General features: G+C 51.4%; 1 protein-coding gene across 4 annotated transcripts in view; it reads left to right on the top strand.

Annotated features, from left to right (window-relative positions):
* HSF1 (heat shock transcription factor 1) overlaps positions 1-22,482 on the top strand; it is a 71,903-nt gene that overhangs the window by 21,825 nt on the left and 27,596 nt on the right. For all 4 annotated transcript variants that reach the window (XM_074889570.1, XM_074889560.1, XM_074889586.1 and 1 more), the window contains exons 3-4: positions 869-1,005; positions 2,835-2,959. In XM_074889570.1, the coding sequence (XP_074745671.1) occupies positions 869-1,005; positions 2,835-2,959 (262 nt within the window). The remainder of the gene's footprint in view (positions 1-868; positions 1,006-2,834; positions 2,960-22,482) is intronic.

Raw genomic sequence — 22,482 nt, 5'->3', positions numbered from 1 at the left:
TGCAGCTCTGTCCTAGCAGTGCTGTACAGCTCATTTAGAAAGAAGTTTTCTGGAAAGGCTCTGAAGCTTTCGGGAAGTCATTTATTTCCCTTCTGTGCATTAGGGGTCTCCTTTACTATAAGAAAATTCCTCTTTATTTTCAGGTTAAGGCTCAGGGTGCCTCCAGTGCCCTGGGATGTGCATGTTTAATCTAGGCGTGCCAGCTGCGTCGTGGGCTGGTGGGGTGAGGTGCTGCTAGAAGGGATTGGGGTCCTGAAATGGAGAGCGGAGGGGCTTGGGACTTCAGTTAAACGCAGTCCTAACTCATCTGCCGTGGTGTGCTGACGGGCACGTGCGTGGTTTTGTCTCCCAGGTGTTCCTGTTTTCATTCAGACGTGAGGCGATAGGCAGTGGTGCTTTATCTGCATCACGTCCGTTGCGGCGTACGTGGCTAATTGCTCTCAGAAACCAAATAAATAAAACAGAAGCCCTCTGGGATTGCCAGGAGCGTGTGCTAAATCTTTGAGTCTTTTCTTAGTGGTCTTCTTGAAAAAAAGCTTTGTTGCAATAGGTGTCTTCCCTTACCTTGCTCAGCGTTGAAAAGGCAAGAGGGGAGGAGCAGGGCAGGGGAAGGATCCGGTGGCTGGGGACGGCTGGAGCCCTGCGAAGAGGCTCGGCACAAGCCTCTGGCCGAATGCTGCTCAGTTTAAGGGGGATTTCTCATTCCACGCAGCATTTTTAGGGTGAGATCGGTTAGAAAGCAATACCACAGGGCTGGAGCAGTGGGTGTTTAAGCGGACGAGGGTAACTGGTGCTAGTTTCTGCTTTCTCAAGTTCATATTTAGCCTGTTAAGCCTTTTCTCCACTTCTCTGCCCTTTTGATTTCCAGATGGCTTTCGAAAGGTCGTCCACATTGAGCAGGGAGGATTGGTGAAGCCAGAGAAAGATGATACCGAATTCCAGCATCCCTACTTCATCCGAGGCCAGGAACATCTCCTGGAGAACATCAAGAGGAAAGTAACCAGCGTAAGTTTAGACAACAGATCTCGCTCTCAATAAACTGTTTAAAAACAGAGGATTAAGCAGAAAAGCATCAGAGTGCTGTAAGGGTGGACGGGCGCTGGCGTCGCTGGTGTGTGCCAGCAGCGCTCCCGGCTGTCTCTGCCCCCTCCCCGGCTACGAGCCGCAGTCCATCCCGGTGACCAGCTGCCCTCGGGTTCTCGGGGCCAGTCCCTGCTCTTCGTGGGGCTTTTCCTCAAGGTTTTCAGCGTTAGGTTCTTCACGGCACCACTGGAGACTTCCCCTCTCTCCCACACCACCGACAGAAAGCAGCCAGCGCTCTGGCCTCACGAGCCAAATTGTTTCTGAGTTCAGTAAGCAAGGTCACTATATTTTTCCTGTTTTTCTGAATAAGTAGCATCTGTTTGAGTTTAGCTTGGTGGAGGCAAGTTTGCTGTGTCCTCTGGAGAGACTGAAGAGCAATTGTACCTTTCAGTCGGAGGCAGAACGATCGCGCGTTGAGCTGCAGCCTTTGCTTAAAATGCATCAAGGAATGAAAAATAAGCCTATACACTGTGTACTCACACAGACGCGTGAAGATACGTCAGATGTAGTAGTGGAAGGAGGAAAAGGAAGGACCTGAGTTATTTTAAATGTGTTAACCTCCCGTGTATCCCACACGGAAACTTACGCCTTTTCCCTTCACGCTCACAGATGCTTCACAACTGCCCCCGTTTCTCGAACTGCAGACTTGCAGTACATGTGCTGAAGACATGGTAGAGCAGCAGTTGGTATCAGGAGTTCCAAAAACGCTTAGGAACTTTCCAGGCTAATTTATTAGTCCTGAAGTGTGGGCTGGAGAAACATGTTTTTGTCATTCTTTCCCAAATATTAATCAAAGCAATGTGTAGAGAGCAGCTCGCTCTCCTGTCTATCCCAGGATGCTCTCAAATAACCATAAGTGCCATTTTCACTGAGGCATTTAGTTCCTCTGGACATTTTCGCAGTGGGCAAACGTGTTAGAAGGATGTAAAGAGATCTTAAAGATATATGACCTGCTGGCAAGTGAAGTGGAGGGAAGCTGCTAGTGAATAGGTGAGACGTGTTAACCCCTATAACGCTTGGCAGATTCATAGACTTCTCACGTGGTGCAGCTCTTGTGAAACATGCCTGGGTGTCATTTCTCGTGAGTATTTTATCAGAAAAATAAAATCCTCTGCTCAGAATCTTCCCCTCAGCTGCTTTAACACTTGTAGTGGAAATGATGAGGATGCTGAGCGACCGGCAGCTGCCTGGGGATGTCGGGCAGAGGCTCACGGTTCTGCCTGCGGGCCTCTGCTGCAGTGAGCTCATCTGCCGCCTTCCTCCGGGTTTTCTCAGAGCCGCTAATGACTTTCTTAATTGCCAAGACCGATATTCAGCTCACTGCGTGCAGCAGAGACTTCTGAAAGCGTGCAAGAAGAATGTTTGGTTCCTGTTTGCAGTGCGAATGTGCTCCCTGGCCTTTGTGGCTGTGAAGTTTTAATTTTAGGACTGTCATAAATAGGCAGTGAGCCAAGAGATTCTTCTGTGAAGGTTTGTGTGGGCAAACAGCTCTCGTGCAGGCCTTCGGTTTTATCTGATCCAAAAAGATAATTTTTATTTTTTAGGCTGCGACAGAATTTGATGTTTCCAATTAGCAATTTGCTTGCAGAAAACTTGCTTTGTAGACGGCTGGTTTTAGTCCCTGCACTCAGGTGTGAATGCAGTGGTTGGTCTAGAGAGGGGAGGTGAATGATTTCCAGTATTGACTTTGAAGCTTAAAGAACCGTTTTGTAGGAAGGAAACACCACTGACATCTTCCTTCCTGTCTCCAGGTATCCAGTATAAAGAATGAGGATATAAAGGTTCGGCAAGACAACGTAACCAAGTTACTGACTGACATCCAGGTGATGAAAGGAAAGCAGGAGAGCATGGACTCCAAGCTGATAGCCATGAAGCAGTATGTATGTGGGGAGGGGGGGGCAGAAAATGCAGGAGAATTTGCCCAGGGATTTCTTTCTTGAACACGTTATTTTTAAGGCTTTATCCGAGAGAAGGCTGGCTGCTGCTGGCTTCCTCTCTGGTCCAGCTTCTGGTTTCTCAGGAGCGCAGCCTGGGCTTTAAGAGGCCGTGGAGGGACCTTCTGAACACAATTCAACCCCATTAAAGACCCCGTGGCCCAGCGACCAGGCCCGTGACCCCAAACACAGCGTCAGGCTTCTTGGAGGCCTCAGTTGGAGAGGCTGTGAAGACCTCGGGAGCCTCCTTGCCCCACGGGGTTACAGTCTGACATCTCACTTAGTGCCTGGTGCTGGGTTTTTCCCTTGTGATTTTTTTTTTTTTTTTCCCCTCCTGCAAAGCACAACTATTCTGTCTTGCCTGAGGCTGCACCAGAGTATTCAGGACATTCAGGCTGACGTCTGCTGTCCTGTTCTAATACTGGATTCTTACTCCAGGCTCTTACTTGTGCCCAGTTAAACTCCCGCGGGATTACGGCTCACCCAGTATTTGCTCTTGGGTTGGGAGGCGAAATGGGTGCTCTTGGGTCCTGCTAGTAAATACTGCCTTACCTCTAGAGACCATCAGGGCACCGTTGCTCATCCTTATGTGACTTTTTCCCAGAGATGAGTTAATGAGAGTCTCTAAGTGATGCACCAGGAACTGGCTGCCCTCCCAGATAGCGGGAGCTGTGTGTCATCTGCCAGTTGTGAGACTTGCACCGAGACTCAGAAGTTTAAGTTTAATACCTGTTGAGGCCAATATGGGGGTGTGGGTGTCCGATTCCCACAGGCACCTTTATAAACCTTGATTTAAAGCTTTTTTTTTTTTTTTTCAATTGTTTACCTCTCCACAAAATGGAATGAATCCTGCATCAGTGAAGTTTATCTTATGCCTGGCTGCTTCACCACTGTTTCTAAGGAATTTGGTTCTGGGTCTTACGGAAAACAGAGCAAGCAACCCTCCGTTCTCGCTGGCTGAAGCAGGGCAGCAGGGTGGGAGATTTTAAAAAGACGGTTTCACAGGGGAAAAAAAATTTCCTCCACGCTGTATTCCCTTTTCTTGGGTTTCATTACTATATCTTGTGCTTGCAGATCACTTCTCTCACACCGCTGGTGCTCATGGGAGGGGAGGGAACCTGCTCCGTCTCCAAGGTCATTCTAGATGATTCCCTTCATCTTTTCTTTGCCCCGGGTACGAGGGCCCGGCCTTACATCTAGGCTGTGCTTCTCCTCAGGCCCTTTGCAAGCGGAGAGAGAAAAGTAGATTGTCCTTGTAAGCCGTTGGGAAATGGAGACGGGTAAAAGATGTGTGCGCCGTTACCGATACTGCGGTTTCAGGGGGCTGCAGGCAGCAGAGGTGGCTCTGTTTTCCCGTTCAAGTGAGCGAAGCGACTTGCCTAGCATGGCTTTGAGGGAAAAACTGGTGTGCGGCCGACCTTGAGCGACCGAAAAGCGACCTCAAAGCAGCAGAATCCCCTGTGTAGCCAGCAAAATCTTCATTCGTCCTCCAGCAACTGTACAAGTTCTATCGGATGACTTGTGAGTAGAGAACCCGCTGCTAAATCCACAGCAGCGCAAACTTGTGTGTCCCTGGCTCGGAAGCCGTTTTTTTCCACTTTCCTGGAAAAGCAATCAGCTGCCTAAAACAATTAGTTTGCTGCTCCCTGGGATGCATCGTGTCTTTTGGCAGCTCTGGGCCCAGCCTTATCGCAACAAGTTCGTGTGGGAGGCTTCTGCTTTTGCACGTTTGTTTTCTGTCCATCGCAGGAAGAAGAAACACCACCAAGAGCCATCTTTAAACCCGGCTGCCGGCCTTGTGGCCCCACCGCATGGGGCTGCCCTAAATTTCGGTGGCTTTTGCGGTCCTGTGGCGTGTTTTGGGTTGAAGCGTCTGGGCTCAGCCCCCTGGATGAAGGATGAGACCATTCACAAATGCATTATAGGTCTCTAGGCTGCGTCCTGGCAGCTCCATTGGCTCTCGCTAAAGCAAACATTAACATTATTAATTATAAGTGGTCTGTAAACCACTAGGTGGAGTCCCTACAGCAGCGCTTGGAGCTCTGCGAGTAGCAGAGAACTGACAGCCTCTCTCAAAAAGGCCCTTGAATGACTCAAGCGTGTCCAGAGAAGGACAACGGAGCTGGTGCAGGGTCTGGAGCACAGGTGTGATGGGGAGCGGCTGAGGGAACTGGGGGGGTTTAGAGTGGAGAAGAGGAGGCTGAGGGGAGACCTCCTGGCCCTCTACAACTGCCTGAAAGGAGGGTGCAGAGAGGGGGGATGAGTCTCTTGAGCCAAGGAATGGGCTGCCCAGGGCAGGGGGGGAGTCCCCATCCCTGGAGGGGTTGAAGAGTCGGGTTGAGCCAGCGCTGAGGGATCTGGTGGAGTTGGGAACGGTCAGGGTGAGGTTCATGGTTGGACTGGAGGAGCTTCAAGGGCTTTTCCAACCCAGATGATTCTGGGATTCTGTGAAAGCAGCGATGCTTCCCCCCTCCTTCCAGGAAGATAATTACTGACCAATTAATAAACCAACATGATTTGCACTTTGTGGAAAGCTGATCGGGTAAATAGGACAATCGGAATGAAATGATTTGTGTGAACTGAGTGTCGTGCAGTGGCCCGTTGGCAGGTCTTCCTCTCAAGAAGCGCGGTCCCAGCCCAGCAGCCTCCTGCTCCCCAAAACAGCGGCTGCCCTTTGCCGGCCTGGCTGCTGCTCCCGCTCCATCCCACCCCGTGGCTCTGGCACTCTGCCACGGGAGCTGCTCCGATGGCCAGCGCGACAGAAAACAGCCAACAAAATACCAAGGCGAGGTCAGCAGCGGGTCTGGGAACACCGGAGCGGGGCGATGGCACCAGCACCCCTCAGGCTGCGCTGCCGAGCGAGGGCTCTGCGGGCCCCACGTTGGAGCTGCCAGCTCTCCGTAGCTTGTAATAGTGTAATAACGTCCTCTTGGTTCCTTCGCAGCTGTTAGTAACGGGGGTTTTTCAGTCTTCTGCAGGTTCTCTGTATCTCAATAAACACAGCTTTTGGGTCTGCATTTCATTATCTTTAAGTTTTCCCATCGCCGTTGTTAGTACAGGATCCCCGTGCTTTGACTGCTGTTCCTTTTCTGGAGGGCAGACTTTGCAAACCATTTTTCATGTCTCCGTTTTCTCAGGGACTTGTGGTTAAAAACTCTCTTCTTGCTGCTTGAATAATAATACATCCGATTCACTTAAGCTCAGTCTTTTTAGTTCTGGATCTGTGCTTCAAAGCGTCCTCTGGTTCTTAGCGTCGCATCGTTGCCACTTGTTTTCCTGACAAGTATTTGGAGTGTTCTTGAGGGCCTGTGGGTTTACATCACTTGCATCTCCCCAGGAGGGTTATTCCAGGTTCTCCTCCATCCCTTCGCCGCAGCAGACCGCAGCGAACCTCGCACCTGCTCGGCTGCCATCCTTTCCTGGGTGAGACGGTGTGGATTCAGACCTTCAGCTCGTGCCGGCTGTGCCGCCGCTTCTCAGTGAATCGCCACAGCCAGAGGGCGGTTGGACTCCTGCCTTCACCGCACCACAAAGCGTGCAGAGGTCCCTCTTGCCGTTATTCCCACAGAATTTGCTTTTAATCCTCCAACGTGGAGACTTGAAATACTTTAATGGCTTAATACAGGAACCACTTCTACCCGGACAAGAGGGAAGAGACTTGAGTTGTGGGGCAGAACTTCCCGGCTGTTAAAGCAGGCAGAGGGCTGGTGGCTGAGAAAAAGCCCAGTTCAGGCTGCGACAAGCTTGGACTCACAGAATTCCAGAGTCACCTCGGCTGGAAAACACCTTGAAGATCATCTAGTCCAAGCATTAACCTCACACTGACGGTACTCAGTCGGGAGGAGGCCAGCTCTCAAACTAACTGGTGCGTGTTGCTCTTTGAGGGAGAAGATTAATAACAGTGACCTCCTGAAGTTTTTCTGCCCAGAAATACGCAGCATGGTTCAAACTTCCTCACGCTGGTCTTACACCCCCTCACTTCTCGAAACAGCCGCCGAGCGCTCAAACGCCGGCGTGGATTGTCTGGAGTCATTTGTGTGAAGTGAATGTCTTGAGGTTTTTTCAACGGTGAGTTAGAAACAGGTTCATTTTGCTGTCAAAACAGCATATTTTGGTTTGGCTAAGTGCGAGATGACTAGGAATAAGGAGTGGTAGCTCTGAAAATGAGCTTGCAGCGGGACCAAAACACCCTGAATCCATTCTCTTTTGATAGCAGCGGTTGTACATAGGGGATTGTGGTTGCCTGTTGCCTTTGTAAAGCCGTGGGGAGCGTGTCTGAGTCTGGTGTCAGCGCTGTAGGAATTCTGAATCACGGAGCGAGCTTTGGGAAAGAAAGCCCAGTGATAGGAAAGCGGCTGAGTGACAAGCAGCCGGAGGAGCTCGGCCTCCTCTCCTGGAAACAGAAGGTGAACGAAGGCCGATGTGCACCCGTGGAGGTAACTCCAGCCTGAGGAGCAGCAGCTTGAGTGTTTTCCATGCGGCGACAGAGGTGGAAATAGATAAAATAGTCTGTGCTCTTAAGTGGAAAGAAGTATTGGGGTAATACGTGGAAGGCTGTGGTTGATTTCTTCACCGCTAAAAGGCGAATTCAAGATTCGCCGTTGGACTTGACGCGGGAGTGAACGCGTGTAAGTGCCGTGGCTTGGTGATGATCTCGGTGCTCTGGGGTTTTTTTTGGCTTGAAAATCTGATGCCACAAAGTCTGGTCTGGAAAGATTTCAGTGGCTGGTGTCTGGCGAGTGCTCTGCTACCCCTGCCCTCACCAACAGGCCTGTCCCCATCTTACAGATGTCTGAGGAATCCAGTTCCAAGCCTTCTCCCCGTGACTGGAGTGTGTTAGCAGGCACTAGCATGGGCTGACTGGGAATGTGACTCTGAGCTTGGATCTGACTGGACGTGCTCCGCTCTAGAGGAGACCCACGCTTTAGCCGCGGCGTGGGAGTCGCTCTGGTGAAATTCTGCTGGATTCAGTGCGGAGACACCGGTGGAAACAGGGACTTGTTCCCATTATACGTTATGAAAGAGGGTCTGTAGTCCAGCTCCTCCTCCTCTGCTCCATCACAGTCCTCCGGCAAAGGGCTCTGATGTCCGAGCGAGGCCGAGCGCGGAGGCTGGGGGGGTCTGCACGGGTACAGCCTGGGACAGTGACATCCCCAAAGGGGTGAGGGTGCCAGAAGCATGAAGCTATTTCTTAGTGCCTGAAACACTCCGTTCTTAATTACGTTTTTCCCTGTCTAAAGGTGTATTTTGATCAGCGGAAGGGGCTCCGCTTTAGCTAAATGCACCAGATGTAATTTATATTAAGCTGCTTTGCTGGCACAAAAAAAGTTTACGGTCACGGCTTGTCTTCTGTGGGAGAAAGATCTTTGGAGCATATTGCAAACGCATCTGGGTTGAAACTAGTAGAGGGAAGGCTGTTCTGGGGGGTTTTACTGGTTTGAGTTGGATATCATCTTTGGCACATCCAATATAATGCTCGTAGTAAATGTCTTTTTATTGCACAGCTGTGAAGAGACCTTCTCAAATCTTCACATATTGATACAGCTTAGCTCGAAAAAGTCTGCCCGGAGGACTAAGGAATCCAATCAAACCCATCTCCGCTCTCAGGTGGTAACGCGTGGCTGGATAATTTGCTGTCAGTCTCTAGCGCTGGCAGCAAGTGATGGAAAGTAGATAAACTGAACTTGGGATATGAAAATATTTATTCTTCCTTGTCAGCAGCTCCTTCAGCAGAACTGGGTAGTGCTCCCGCGGGGCTGAGGTTTTGTGAGCGAGGACATCGCTGCCCTGGAGCGCAGGGGGATCTCACCTGCTTACGTTGGGTTAATCCCCACTCCTGTGCTCCTCGTTTGACATATCTTGGGGGTTTTTTTGTTAGTTTTAGGGTGGGTTTTTTTGCTTCTTCTGGAAAACAGAAGTCCCTTGTCTTCCATGTATTTTATGGGCCTCTGGAGATTTTTTTTTTTTTTTTTAAAAAAAAAAAAGACAAGCAAGCTGCGAGTAAAACAAGTGTCTGAAATGGCCGTGAGCTTTAGGGAAGATTTGAATGCTCTTCCTGCCCTCCTGCCTTTCTGTCTTCTGGAGTTCAGGGTTGCATTGCATCACGATTTCTTTATCCTTTTAGTTACCTCGTGGAAGAAAGATGGGCAAAAAGAGCAAATCTGCTCGTTCTGGGGAACATAAAGCCTGGGGCTCCCTTGCCTTTTGCTAAAGAAACAGGAGTCTCCTTTGGTGCTGGCAGCGGTGCTGCGGCCGAGCTCCCTCCGCTCCCGCTGGCCGAAGGGGTCTGGAGTCGAGGTTGAAAGCGCGTCACCGTGCTTGGTTGTGCTCCTCTGGTGCTCTCGGCTGCTTTCTCAGATAGTTAACCATCAGAAAATGGCTTCTTTTGCTGATTTTTTTTTTTTCCTTGTTTATCACGAAGTGAAATTTATTGGAGCGTATAAAGACAACCCCTTCAGGCAGTTCTGTGTAGATTAAATAAGTCCCAGCGAGGCCTTGAATTTTGGTGTTGTACTGCATACGGCTTATTCTAAGCCCTTTCTTTTTCCTGTTCTCTAAGTCCTGATATCCCATGCAAGTCCAGCGTAGAAGTGATTCGTTGCAAGTGTCGCCGAGCAGCCGGACGCTCCGGCAGCCTGACGTCGCACGGACACCTCGAGGGTCGCGGCGGCGGAAAGAGCCCGCGGCTCGAACGCTTCAATGTTCCAAAAGCCAACGCTGCGAGTGTTCTCAGAGCTGGGGCACCAAGGCTTGGGCTGCCCGGGGTTGTGCAACTCTTGCTCTCTTTCCCTCCAGGGTCAACGTAATTACTGCCCAGTTTAAGCCATCCTGAACGTCTTCTCTGTCTTCTCTGTGCTGAGGTTTGGGAAGTGCTTTGGAAAGTTTTGCTTTTTACTCTGCAGCACCCTCAGCAGTTTGTTACCGGTGCTGAGGCTTTGCTAGAACAGTTATTAACAGGTTCACTGCAGAAACTCGTCTTGATATTAAAAAGTAATTTAAATGCTTAATTTACCGACTGCCAGTATGCTTTTTCTCACATGAGAAGGTTTGTGTTAAAAACGTTACCGTTGGTACCTTTTCTATTCCTGATCGCTTTTATCTTTTAGTATTTTAAAATTGGGAAGTCGTCAGAAAGCAGCACGGGAGAAGGGGACAGGAACCCCAGCTGCAGCGGCGGGGAACGGCGTCCGCCTGAGCTCCGTCCCTTCAGCTGGGAGGCCGTTGCCTTCCAGAGGCATCTTCAAGGAAAGAATGGTTATTAATTACCCTCAATTTCGAGCAGGTTACTGACCTAGAATTTCTGCAGTTTCTCTTGGCTCCCATTCTGCTTGCTTAGCTTCTGAAGCTGTGACTCATCTGAGCCAAATGTTTTCTTCTGGGCTTTTTAACTTGGAACTGTTCAGATTTTAAGCTGACAATTGCAATTAAAGCTGGCTCTCGCGGTGCCGCGCTCGCTGGCAGGTACTCGGTAATGTTTAACGGAATATAATATTCTACCCCAGCTCCAGACCTCGCAGAGTCTCGCTGTGGTTCCTCATCTCCTGTGACCCGCCTGGGGCTCTGCGAGGAGAGTGTTTTAGCCTCACCTTAGGCGTGGTAGCACGCTTGTCCTTGAGGGCTGTAAACAACTCAAGAAGACGACGCTTGGATTTCTTTTGACCTGTGTGTGTCTGCTGCAGGTATAGAATAGCCGATGGATTTCTGTGCCCTCGCAGTAATTAACTACCGTTAATAGTGTAACGGAAGTATTGGGTCCAGTTTTGGGCACCTCAATACCAGAGAGATCTCGAGGTGCTGGGGCGAGTGCAGAGGAGGGCAACGAGCTGGGGAAGGGCCTGGATAATAAATCCTGTGAGGAGCGATGGAAGGAGCTGGGACTGTTCAGTGTGAGGAGGAGAAGGCTGAGGGGAGACCTCATCACTCTACAGCTCCCTGAAAGGACATTGTAGAGAGGTTGGTGCTGGTCTCTTCTCCCAGGGAATTAGTGACAGAACAAGAGGGAACGGCTTTAAACTGCACCAGGGGAGGTTCAGACTGGGCATGAGGAAAAAATGTTTCCCAGCAAGAGTGGTCAGAGAGTGGAATAGGCTGCCCAGGGAGGGGGTGGAGTCCCCATCCCTGGGTGTGTTTAAGGGCCGTTTGGATGAGCTGTGGGGGGATGTGGGGTAGGGGAGAACTTTGTAGAGTCGGGCTGAGGGTCGGACTCGATGATCCCGAGGGGCTTTTCCAACCTGAAGGATTCTGGGATTCTGTGGAAGGAGCTGTGTAAGGAGGGTGCAGCCACCAAGCCAGCACCCTCAACGGCAACATTCTCTCTTAATTTGGAACTGTTTGTCCTGCCCAGCTCTTTTGTAGGGAGGAGGGAGAGGGGCGGCTGCCTCTCCCGGCAGCGACGGCGCTGCCCTGCCTGCAGCTTCCCCGAGCGCTGCCGCCCCGGTGCAAAGCGCGGGGCAGGAAGGGGGGACGGGGAGGCCGTCACTTCCCAGTGATTCATCGGCCCTGCTCGAGTCCGGCGGGAGCCCGAGTGTATCCGTAAGTTTAATTCTAAACAGATTGTTGAAAGCAGCGAGCTAGCCGTGGTGTCTGCACCTGTTTTTATCGGTTTTCTCCACGTCTCCTCCCGGGATTGTGTTCGCTTTGGCTCAGCGCGTGAAGCTCTGCCCTGGGACGCTGAGAGCACTTCCTCCTGACCAGACTCTGTTTACAAGGCCCCGCCGCTTTTACAAGGCCCCAGTTGCTAACAGAATTTAAAAGTTAAAATTTCTCTTGACAAAAATAAATCTAAACAGACACAAGAACTTGGCCTTTTGCAGCATAATTCCTCTTCACCAGAATTAGTTTACCGTATGCAAACCCCCAGTAAATCATACCAAATAATTTTGACCCGTGTAGCTTGCTTTATGGTTTCAGGGTTCCAAAAGCAACATATATATTATCGTTTGACACTGACCTAAGGGGATAAGAGTTTGCATTAGAACATTTGTTGAAAAGATTGAATCCATCAGTGTTAGGTGAGAGAAAAGCTGAGCTAGGACATAACGAAGCCAACTAGGTGATATCCAAGTTTAGTCACCGTGCTCAGAAAAGCCTCATTAACAGAAGCCCTCCCACCTTCGGGGAGTGAGGTGCTCTGGTTAAAAGCTGCTTAAAATCGTCTGGGAGATGACTAACTGCATGGCTTTTAGTCCTAGACTTAGAATTAGGCAGAACTTTGCAGCCCTGTTTCTCTCTTCACCTTTCCTCAATAACTCGGGGCGCGCAACTGTTTTGCTCGGCATATCTGTTCTGCATGTCTGTCCTGGCGTGGAAAAAATGAGGCACAGTCTGTACAGCAAAGACGTAAAACGTGTAAGATGATCTTCTGTGAAATTGCTGGCCGGGTATTTTCTGTGTTTTACACCATGCTTTATGAGTCTGTAATATCTCGTGTCCTGGTTCTGCAGCCTGGCCAGGCAGTGCGAGGTGTTTTGGAGCAGGAGGGGACGTGGTCTCCTAAGCCGGAACGGGAATTTCAGTGCTGCTTTTTGAGCTTGCCCTGCAGGTTACTGTACTCTGTACATTTGAACCAAGTTTTAACTTTTTCTTCTTTATCCATGAGCCAGTTTACACGCAAACTTGACCTTTACCTCTTCGTAGCACCCAGTAGTGATCTGAGGTACCTCAGAGACCCACTGGCTTCGTCCCGAGCGCCGTGCCAGGTGGGGCAGCTGTAAGAATCACAGACTCCCAGGTGGGAAGGGACCTCAGGGATCATCTGCCCCAACCTTTCTGGCAAAAGCCCGGCCTAGACAAGCCCAGCCCCCTGTCCAGCTGTACCCTAGAAGTGTCTGGTGTTGGGGAACCCACCACTTCCCCGGGGAGATTATTCCAGCAGCTGATTGTTCTCATTGTGAAAAACTTTTAGTTTGGTCCAGTTGGAATCTCCCCAGGAGTAACTTGTACCCGTCACCCCTCGTCTTTCCGTGGGACTCCTTGTACAAAGGGACTCTCCACCTTCTTTGTAGTCACCCTGTAGATACCGGAGCGTGGAGATAAGGTCTCCCCGGCGCCTTCTCTTCTCCAATCTGGACAAACCCAATCTCTCAGCCTTTCCTCACGTGGCTGCCCAGCCCCGTGATCACCTCCGTGACCCTTCTCTGGGCCCTCTCCAGCCTGGCCACAGCTTTTTTTTATTATAGTGGGGACCAAAACTGGACACAGGATTCCAGGTGTGGCCTGGCAGGCGCCGAGCAGTGGGGTAACACTTCGTTCTCTCTGCTGGTGATGCCCTTGGTGATGCAGCCCAGCATCCCTTTGACTTGCTTTGCCGCTGCGGCTCCCTGGTCACTCCTACTGAGCTGTTTGTCCACCAGGAAGTAACTTTTTACGTCTCACGTATGGTTTTGTAACAGTGTTTTGCTAGGAAAGAGCAGTGCCAGTGAACAGAAAGTGTGGGCAGCGAAGCTGCTGGGATGGACGTCGCCACAGAAGGGCGGCATCATGCGCAGGCTGAGCGAGAGGAGCAGTGCCTGAGGTGCTGCGGGGAAGCGGGAGGCCGAGGCACTGAACCTGCACCGTGCGGGGCAGGGGGCTGCAGCCAGGGACCTGTGGCAGCGGTCGCCATGGCAAGGGCAGATCCCATCTGGAGCAGGTACCACACAATAAACCCAAGGCTTTTTCCACAAATATCACAGAATCCCAGAATCATCTGGGTTGGAAAAGCCCTTGAAGCTCCTCCAGTCCAACCATGAACCTCACCCTGACCGTTCCCAACTCCACCAGATCCCTCAGCGCTGGCTCAACCCGACTCTTCAACCCCTCCAGGGATGGGGACTCCCCCCCTGCCCTGGGCAGCCCATTCCAACGCCCAACAACCCCTTCTGCAAAGAAATCCTTCCTAAGAGCCAGTCTGACCCTGCCCTGCCGCAGCTTGAGGCCATTCCCTCTTGGCCTGACGCTGGTTCCTTGGCTCAAGAGACTCATCCCCCCTCTCTGCACCCTCCTTTCAGGCAGTTGCAGAGGGCCAGGAGGTCTCCCCTCAGCCTCCTCTTCTCCACACTAAACCCCCCCAGTTCCCTCAGCCGCTCCCCATCACACCTGTGCTCCAGACCCTGCACCAGCTCCGTTGCCCTTCTCTGGACACGCTCGAGTCATTCAAGGGCCTTTTTGGAGTGAGGGGCCCAAAACTGAACCCACTCATCGAGGGGCGGCCTCACCAGTGCCGAGCACAGGGGTCAGATCCCTTCCCTGTCCCTGCTGGCCACACTGGTGCTGATACAAGTGATTTTCTTCTCCAGCCAAACCTGTTTCTCTTCCTCATGTGCCCAGAGCTGCTGGCGAGCAGGGAGGAAGCCGGTGAGGAAGATCAGTCTGTGGTACCAGGGCAGAGGCAGCTGGTGAAGGAGCAGTCCTGCCCCAAAACCTTTTGAAACGCAAGGAAAGCAGGCCGGCCATGTAGCTCCCTGCACCTCTGCGTGGTTTAGTCCCCGTGCAGACCCTTCATTCTGCCCCTCTGAGCATGCTGGGTGCTTCCTCTGCTTCTCCTGGGCAAAAAGAGGACGGGATACTCGGCCGTTGGCAAACAAACGAGACTCGCCTTTGCTGTCTGCAGCTGGGGTGGCCAGAACTCTTTATCAAAAGAGTCTTCTGGAGGCAGTAGTGATCTATATTCTCTCGTGAACCAGCTCTGCCTGCTGGAATCAGAGCTAGATGAAGGAGCATCTTGTCCTCAGGGGCCTCGTCCCCGTGCAGCTGAGCAGCCATGGATGTCTGTCTGCATAGAAAGAGCCTTTTTTCTTTGTGCGCTGTACGGGGCCGGGCAGCTGGACAGCATCTGTGTGTTCCTGCTCAAGAGCCTGCGTCCTCCTCCGTGGTGTTCTGCCTGTTATTAACTGGCTGTTTCCTACTGAAAGAAGTGGTATTAGGATTAATTACAGCCCTGTTGCCGAGAATCTGCATCAGGCAGTTTTGTGGGGGCTCTACTTCTCAGTTCACTGGTACCCGTCTGGAAATAACAAATTACGATTCTACTTCGTTGCTGAATTTCCTTTCCAAAACACGTGAGACCGCGGCGAGCAGCGTTAAGTAACGATGTCCTCCTGCTTCGGATTTGGAAGTGAGACATCACTGTCAAGGCGCTGGTTTCTTGTAGAGCTGCCGTAAATCTTGAGGCGTAGCCGTGTCTCGGGCGGGGGGGGTGACGCAGCAGAGGCTCCCCGCGCTCAGCGGTGGGATTGCAGGAGCTCGGGAGCGGGTGTTGGAGAACGCTCGTGCTCCAAGTGGTCTTCTGCTTGTTAACAGCCCTGTGCTGTTAATAAGGATTCTGGTGTCCCGTTTCCTCGTGGGCTGCGGTAATCGAAGGAAACAATCACCTCTGGCTTCAGCCCCACCAGAGCCCCCGTGCCCGGGTCGTGCGTGAAGGACCATCTGGTCCCACAAACGGTCCCCAGCCTTGCTCGGAGCGAGGAGCTGGAGGTGGTGGCCATAGGCCGCCCAATCTGCTGCTCTTTTTGGTTTTGCCAGTCGCGAAATTAAGGCTCGGCTCGGCGCAGGTGTGCTGCGCCACCGTCGGCTGCAGCATCTGCCACTTCAAAAAGGAGCTTTGGCAGTGGAAGGGAAACGAGGCTTCTGGAACTCGGTTACCACGAAGCCTGATTTTCTGGAAAGAAGACTGCATGTGCATAATTAACGTTTTTCCCAAGAGCCAGGAGGGAAAAGGATACCTGTGTGTCTGGTCCTGGCCGCGGGGCTGCTGGGGGACGGGCCAGGTTTCTGCGGTCTGCGCCGGCTTTCACGTTCAGTTTTGCGCTCGCTGTGCTTGGGGCTTGTTGGCTGAACTCTGGCTCTTCCAGCCTTGCGCTGAGACTGTGGTCCATGCTTTTATGACCTCTAAATTGGACAATTGTAATGTGTTGTTTTACGGCCTTCCTGTGCAAAGGTTGCGCGGGCTCCAGCTGTTCAGAGATGGGGGCCAAGACGTTCACTCTCCTGCCGCGGCCTCCACATGTCAGGCTGGTCCTGGGGGACCTGGGCTGGCTCCGAGTCAAACATCAGCTTGATCTTAAAATTGCTTTGATGGCTTATAATGCTGAGTATAATGTGGGATCTGTGTGTTTTATCTACGCTGCTGCTTTTTATGAGCTTAGTCACTGCTTGAGATCATCTGAAGTCGGTTTTATTGGTCATTCCAAACCATAGGTTAAAGACCTGTGGAGTACTCGTTTTTCAGTGCAGTGATCTAAATCTGAAATTAATTACCACCATAGTCTGACATACTGATGTTAAAATAACTCAACCCAACTGGCATCTCTGAAGCCTGGTTTGGAGTCTAAGCTGCTTTCTAGCAAGTTTGTGTATATGGTCCTAACAGGACTTTATCCTTTTCGCTGCGGCTCTTTTCTGAGAGCCTGTTGTTCGCTTGAGAAAAGTCTTTTTAAGCGTCTCCGTAATTTTGTGGGGAGTTTAGATAATGATAGCGTCCTTTGATTACAGAGGCAAAACCCCCTTCCACCTTCCTCATCAATCACGGGAAGGAGTCAAAGGTAAGAACAAGGCCAGGGAAAGAACAAACGCTGCCACTGGGGCTCTTCCCTCTTCACCGCTGTAGCCAGACCCCACGTGCAGGCACCTCATCGGTTGTGGAGGCACCAGCTTGTGGCAGCAGGTTCACACTGTCCTGCCCGGCTTGCCTCACCTTCACAAACTGGCTTTTTCCGAGTATTCTGGAGGAAGAGCTGTTGGGAGTCTTCTTGTGGCTTTTGTCAGGGTGGTGGTTTGAGACTGTGCCCCAAACTGTACCCTGAGGCTGGCCAGAGCTGGGAGAATCACAGAATCATCTGGGTTGGAGAGGACCTTGAAGATCCTCCAGTCCAACCGTTAACTCAGCACTGACCGTTCCCAACTCCACCAGATCCCTCAGCGCTGGCTCAACCCGACTCTTCAACCCCTCCAGGGATGGGGACTCCCCCCCTGCCCTGGGCAGCCCATTCCAACGCCCAACAACCCCTTCTGCAAAGAAATCCTTCCTAAGAGCCAGTCTGACCCTGCCCTGGCGCAGCTTGAGGCCATTCCCTCTTGGCCTGCCGCTGGTTCCTTGGCTCAAGAGACTCATCCCCCCTCTCTGCACCCTCCTTTCAGGCAGTTGCAGAGGGCCAGGAGGTCTCCCCTCAGCCTCCTCTTCTCCACACTAAACAACCCCAGTCGGTCACTTCGCTCTTCACATCCTCCAGCCACGTAACTGCTTTAGGAGCCATAAACAGGGCTGGTTTTCTCTCAATCCTCTACTTTTTCAGAAGAAAACAGCGAACGGTTAAAAACTGCATTTGCTTTCCTCTGTCCGTACTCACCTGAAATCCCTCAGAACAACATCTTGGATGAAACGGATTCTGCTGGCTCACTAGGAAGAGGAGGAATAGCGCAGTGTTAAATAAAATCGGGTTTGCTGTTTGATTTTGCTGTTAGTGTGCTAGGGGGTGTTACTGCCGCCGTGGCTGAAGTTGAACGGTTGTCTTACGCTGCGTCACCACAGGGACCTTAAAAGCTTTGGTCACAGCCCTGCGCCTAGGGTTGAAGAGAATCTCCCTGGTACGCACAGGTTTGGCCATCGTGGACTGATTTTTTTGGATCGGTTCTTTAAAAAAAGCTTCGTGTGGTGTAAGAGCTGCTCTGCCCGTAGCCAGCTTAGTCCAAGAGCTGTTGGCTGTTTAATGTGACTTTTAATTGCACCTTTGAGCTGGTTTGGGCAGACGTTTCGTCTTTATTGACACAGAATGAGCTCTTCCCGTGGTTGTATGAACTGAATATTCTGTCGCAGTTAAAATGATTTTAAAAGCTGTTAATACCAAATCAGCCCGTCCACCTCTGTGAGACCCCGCGCTTAGCGAGCGAGCGTTATTTGGGGTAACCTTTCACACTCAAGAGCGTCTGTCTGTCCCCTTTTTGAAAAAATCCACTGATTTCCTCAGCTCTGGAGAACAGAGGTGTTGGCTCCGTTGCGCTTTGTGACCCAGAGCAACTCTTCTTCGCTGGAGGGTGCTCTGCTCCGCCTGTGAGACCGGCTCTGCTCCCCAGCTCTCCCTAGGACAGAGGCTCTCCTGAGCGCCCTGCGGGTGTCACACAGTTCTTTCGAGATGTTTTGCTTGAAAATCGAGATTCAATCCTCACTGGGCAGCTGTCGCTCCGCAGCAGGGCTCTTCGTGGCTTTCTCTCAGACTCCTCCAGCCAGACCTCACGGGTTATGTGCCTCCGTGTGCCCGTGTTGGTCGTTGGACCGGCAGATTGGAAACCATTTCCCTGAACGTTCTGTTGATTTCTGCAGAATTAGTGAATTCGAAACACAAAGTAGTTACAGGTACCATAGGTTTAATGGTTGGATATTTAACTGCTGACGCTCTTTGACAACAACAGACGGGTAGGGAAAGAAAATTAGCATCAGGGCGAGGAGGAGGATTCTCACCTTGCACCGTGAGCGCCGGTGTCTTGCGGTTCCTGGTGTTCTGTGGGACGTTAGTTTATCTGTTTGTGGAGGCAAACTTTGGAGGGCTGCGAGTTCTGCAATTAAATTGCCTTGTGCGGTGAAAATACTCTTCTGTTAAAACCATCAGGTGACTTTTAGTTCTTTTGAAAGAGTGAACAAATCCTTTTTCCCTGTACTATTCATGATTTTGTAGGGCTTCTGACATACCCCTTTGATCTCCTGGCCAAGCTCGAAGAACCTGCGTTCCTGCCGTCATTCCTCCCGCAGAGGTTGTCCGTGGTTTTGATCACCCTGGTTGCTGACCTCTGGTTTTGTCCCGTGTCAGCGATGGCAACGACAGCGGGGGTTGGCATTCGGGGCACTGGCTGCTGCGGATTTACTCAGTGGGAGCGTTTGTTCCTTCCCTGGCCTCGCTTACCTCTGACTCCTTCCCATGATCGATGAGGAAGGTGGAAGGGGGTTTTGCCTCTGTAATCAAAGGACCTTATCATTATCTAAACTCCCCACAAAATTATGGAGACGCCTAAAAAGATTTTTCTTTCTCAAGCTAACAACCTCATAACCCAACCTGTTGCTGCGTGGTACTAGTTTTTTAACTCAGGTTGTGATTAAGACGGCGACTTGAGCCTTGAGGAAACAAGAAGGTCTTTTGTCTTGTAAATATGATACAAGAACGCCTACCTCATTACTCTAACAAAAGTAAATGCTGCTTTCTGTGATAGAGCAGAGGTCATAAAGCTCTTGAAATTGTTACCTTTAGGCATGTTGAAAAAGTGGAAACTGAGAAACAGAGAAGGGGCAGTTTCTGTGGACCGTTGAGTGTCTCGGTATTTAGATCTACAAAACACACGAACCTTTTCGGCTGCAAAGAGTAGCTGAATTTTCTGAACACCAGAGTCATCTGTGTCCTTCTCCATAAAAAGAAAACAGGATTTGTCTCATTAGGAGAAACCGAATACTTTGAGAAAGTGAAGAGATCAGCAGCTCTGGTCTGCTGCAGTAACGGATGCTCTGGGTACTGACCGAATGCAGAACTGGGGTAGAGAAATAGCTATAAAAGACAGGGAAGTCGCTTTTATGAGGAAGGTCAGACTGCCCTCTAAACTCTCTCCTCGTGCTGCTGAAAAGCAACCAAACCCGGTGTCTTTGTGCCCAGCTCGCGCGGCAGCGGGCACTGGGGCACTGACTTCAAACATGAAGCCGGGGTCTCTCGCTGCTCCGGGGCGGGTTTGCTACTTGGAAGTGACTTGGTCTCAAAACCAAACCTTTGCCTTTTAAAAACGACTTTTCTTTCTTGTGCACTGCTCCACCCCTCCGTGCTGTCAGCTTGGGGTTTGGAAAAGCAGCGACGTCCGCGGGCGCTATCGCCGCGTGGCTGCTGGCGCCGTCCACCTCTTCCGTGGTCCGGCGCTGCTTGCGGCCGGCTGGGCTGCGGAAACAAAGTCCTGCCTCCTCTTCCAAGCTCACCACGGGTATAAAAACAAAGCAAAAGCAGCACTGATGCCCACTGATGCTTGGTTTGCATCCCCGTTCAGTCAGCAGAATGCGGACGGTCTCTCTTGGGGAGGGCAGTCATTAATATTCCATGTTCCTGAGCTATTTCCAGACTTTAAAGCAAGAGCCATTTCCAGCTATTTCGCTCTTTCCCAAAGTGAATCCCCACAAAGGTTATACCTGCTGGAGATTAAAGATTGATAGCACACAAGCCAGGACTCAAAATAGCTTTTTTTAGGCTAGAAGCTGATTTAGTGCGAGCGAAGACACAGCTGCTTCCTTCCACCGGACAACTGGTGTTACAGGGAGTGAAGGTCTGTGCGGTGCCTCACCCTGCACATCACCAGCTCGGCCTTGGTAGTCTGGCTTGCCCTGAGCTCTGCCTCTGAGCCTTGCCTTTACCTTCCCTGGGGAGGTACTGTACCTCGAGGCATCTGAACCCTGCCCTCTTAGGCTCACCTGCATAGGTGGGCTCCTCTTCCGCCGGGTACGGCGGGTGGCTGCACAGGCCCTAAAGCCCAGGAGCCGGCAGCTCGAGTATTGATCGGAAAACAGCTTAAAAATTAGTTTGAGCCAAGAAGAGTGACGGTTTGCAAGACACTGCAGTAAAGCTCTGAGGAGGGATTTCACTGCAGACAGGAGGTCGGTTTGCAGAAAGGGCTTCAGAATCACAAGGTGTCGAATCAAAGGTCCTGATCTTCCAGCGCCGTTTCAGCTGGAACACCCTGAAAGGAGGGTGCAGAGAGGGGGGCTGAGTCTCTTGAGCCAAGGACCCAGCGGCAGGCCAAGAGGGAATGGCCTCAAGCTGCGCCAGGGCAGGGTCAGACTGGCTCTTAGGAAGGATTTCTTTGCAGAAGGGGTTGTTGGGCGTTGGAATGGGCTGCCCAGGGCAGGGGGGGAGTCCCCATCCCTGGAGGGGTTGAAGAGTCGGGTTGAGCCAGCGCTGAGGGATCTGGTGGAGTTGGGAACGGTCAGGGTGAGGTTCATGGCTGGGCTGGAGGAGCTTTGAGGGCTTTTCCAACCTCCATGATTCTGGGATTCTGTGATCGCCAGGAGCAGCAGGAAAGGAGCAGGGCAGACAAGTAACACTGCTCTCCTGGAGCAATCTCCTGGCACCGGTGGCGTGGGCTGGGAGCTTCCTGAGATACAGGTGATGCCCCGGTACTTAATGGTCCTCGGCAGATTTGTTTTCCTTTGTGTGATTTTGTCCAGGGGCTCCTGGGATCCGGCAGTGGAGGTCTGCATCTTAATTACGCGGTGTCTGGAGAACCGTGTCCCTTTGTTTGTACTGAATCTGCCAGCTGCTGACTTCAGCTGATATCCGCAGCCTCAAATCAGAAGGGAGAGGGAACAGTTGCTGCCTGTTCGCCTTCGCTTTGTCTTTTGACTTCGCTGCTCTGGGGCACCGGGTCGGTGCTTTACACAACCCCCCGTTTATCGTGTCACGGTCGTCTCTCGGCGCGGCGCCGCTCGGCTCAGGACTGCGGTTTGCTGCTGTGTGCCGCTTCTTATTTTTGGGGTAATTTTCATCCGCCCCCCTGTATCGCTCTCACTCGTTTTTACAGCCATAACTAACGTGGGTTCTGCCCTGTTTGAGGTCACCGTGGGGGTGCAGCACCAGCCCTGGTGACAGGGTTGGGTGTTGCTCCCAAAGGCTAAAACCACCCTCACCACGTTCTGAGGAGCCTTTAAACCCTTCGGGTGTGTAACGGGCAGGGCCTGGCGTGTGCGGGGCGTGGGGCTCCGCCTGGACGGGCAGGTTGCACGGAGAGGGCTGGAAAACGGCGTCTGTGACCCTAAACTTTTCTCCAGGCCCATACTATGCCTAAATGAAGATCTTTGCCCATTTATTTCTTTTTGAGCAAATACGGATGTAGCGGGACCCTTCAGATCTTGATTGGTTTCCTTGATTAAAACCCAGGTTTATTTTCTATATGCTCTTATCCGAAGTACCAGAACATCTGTGTGCTGCACGATGAAGGGATCCACCGCGTGCTGCAGCGCCGCTTCTAAATAAATTCTGAAGAACCTCGTGGCAGGAGATAAAAATATCGTAGGACAGAAAAAAGCTCAAACACAAACTCTGTGGGCACGCAGTGTGCTCATACACGGTCGCAGTCACATGCTGCAGTTGAAAATCACGTCTTTTTTAGCCTGAGTCTCCAGCGTTCAAACCCCCAAAGCAGGACATTTAGAAAGCTGGAATTGAGGGTTTTTTCCATGCACACTTGTACGGTGCAGGCTTCTTCCTGCAGCTGAGTACTGGAGTTTACCTTCCAACAGAGGGAGATGACTCTCTCCTGTAGTTACCTCATTGTAAAAACCTGGTTTTAAGAAAAATGCCGAGCAGCAGCACAGCCCCAGCGAGAGTGTGACAGCTTGCAAGCCTGCATTTTCTTTAAATTGCAAAATACTGGATAAAAAAAAAATAGTCATTTATTTCAAAAATTGCTGGCTGTGAAGTCAAGCGCGGCTTTTACGCTGAGTAATTTTATCTGAAAGGAGAGTAACGACCAT

This window comes from Strix uralensis, chromosome 1 (assembly GCF_047716275.1).
Source record: "Strix uralensis isolate ZFMK-TIS-50842 chromosome 1, bStrUra1, whole genome shotgun sequence".
NCBI classification, from domain to species: Eukaryota; Metazoa; Chordata; class Aves; order Strigiformes; family Strigidae; genus Strix; species Strix uralensis.
Note: the sequence above shows the minus strand (reverse complement) of the source record. Positions and strands in the feature narration are given on the sequence as shown.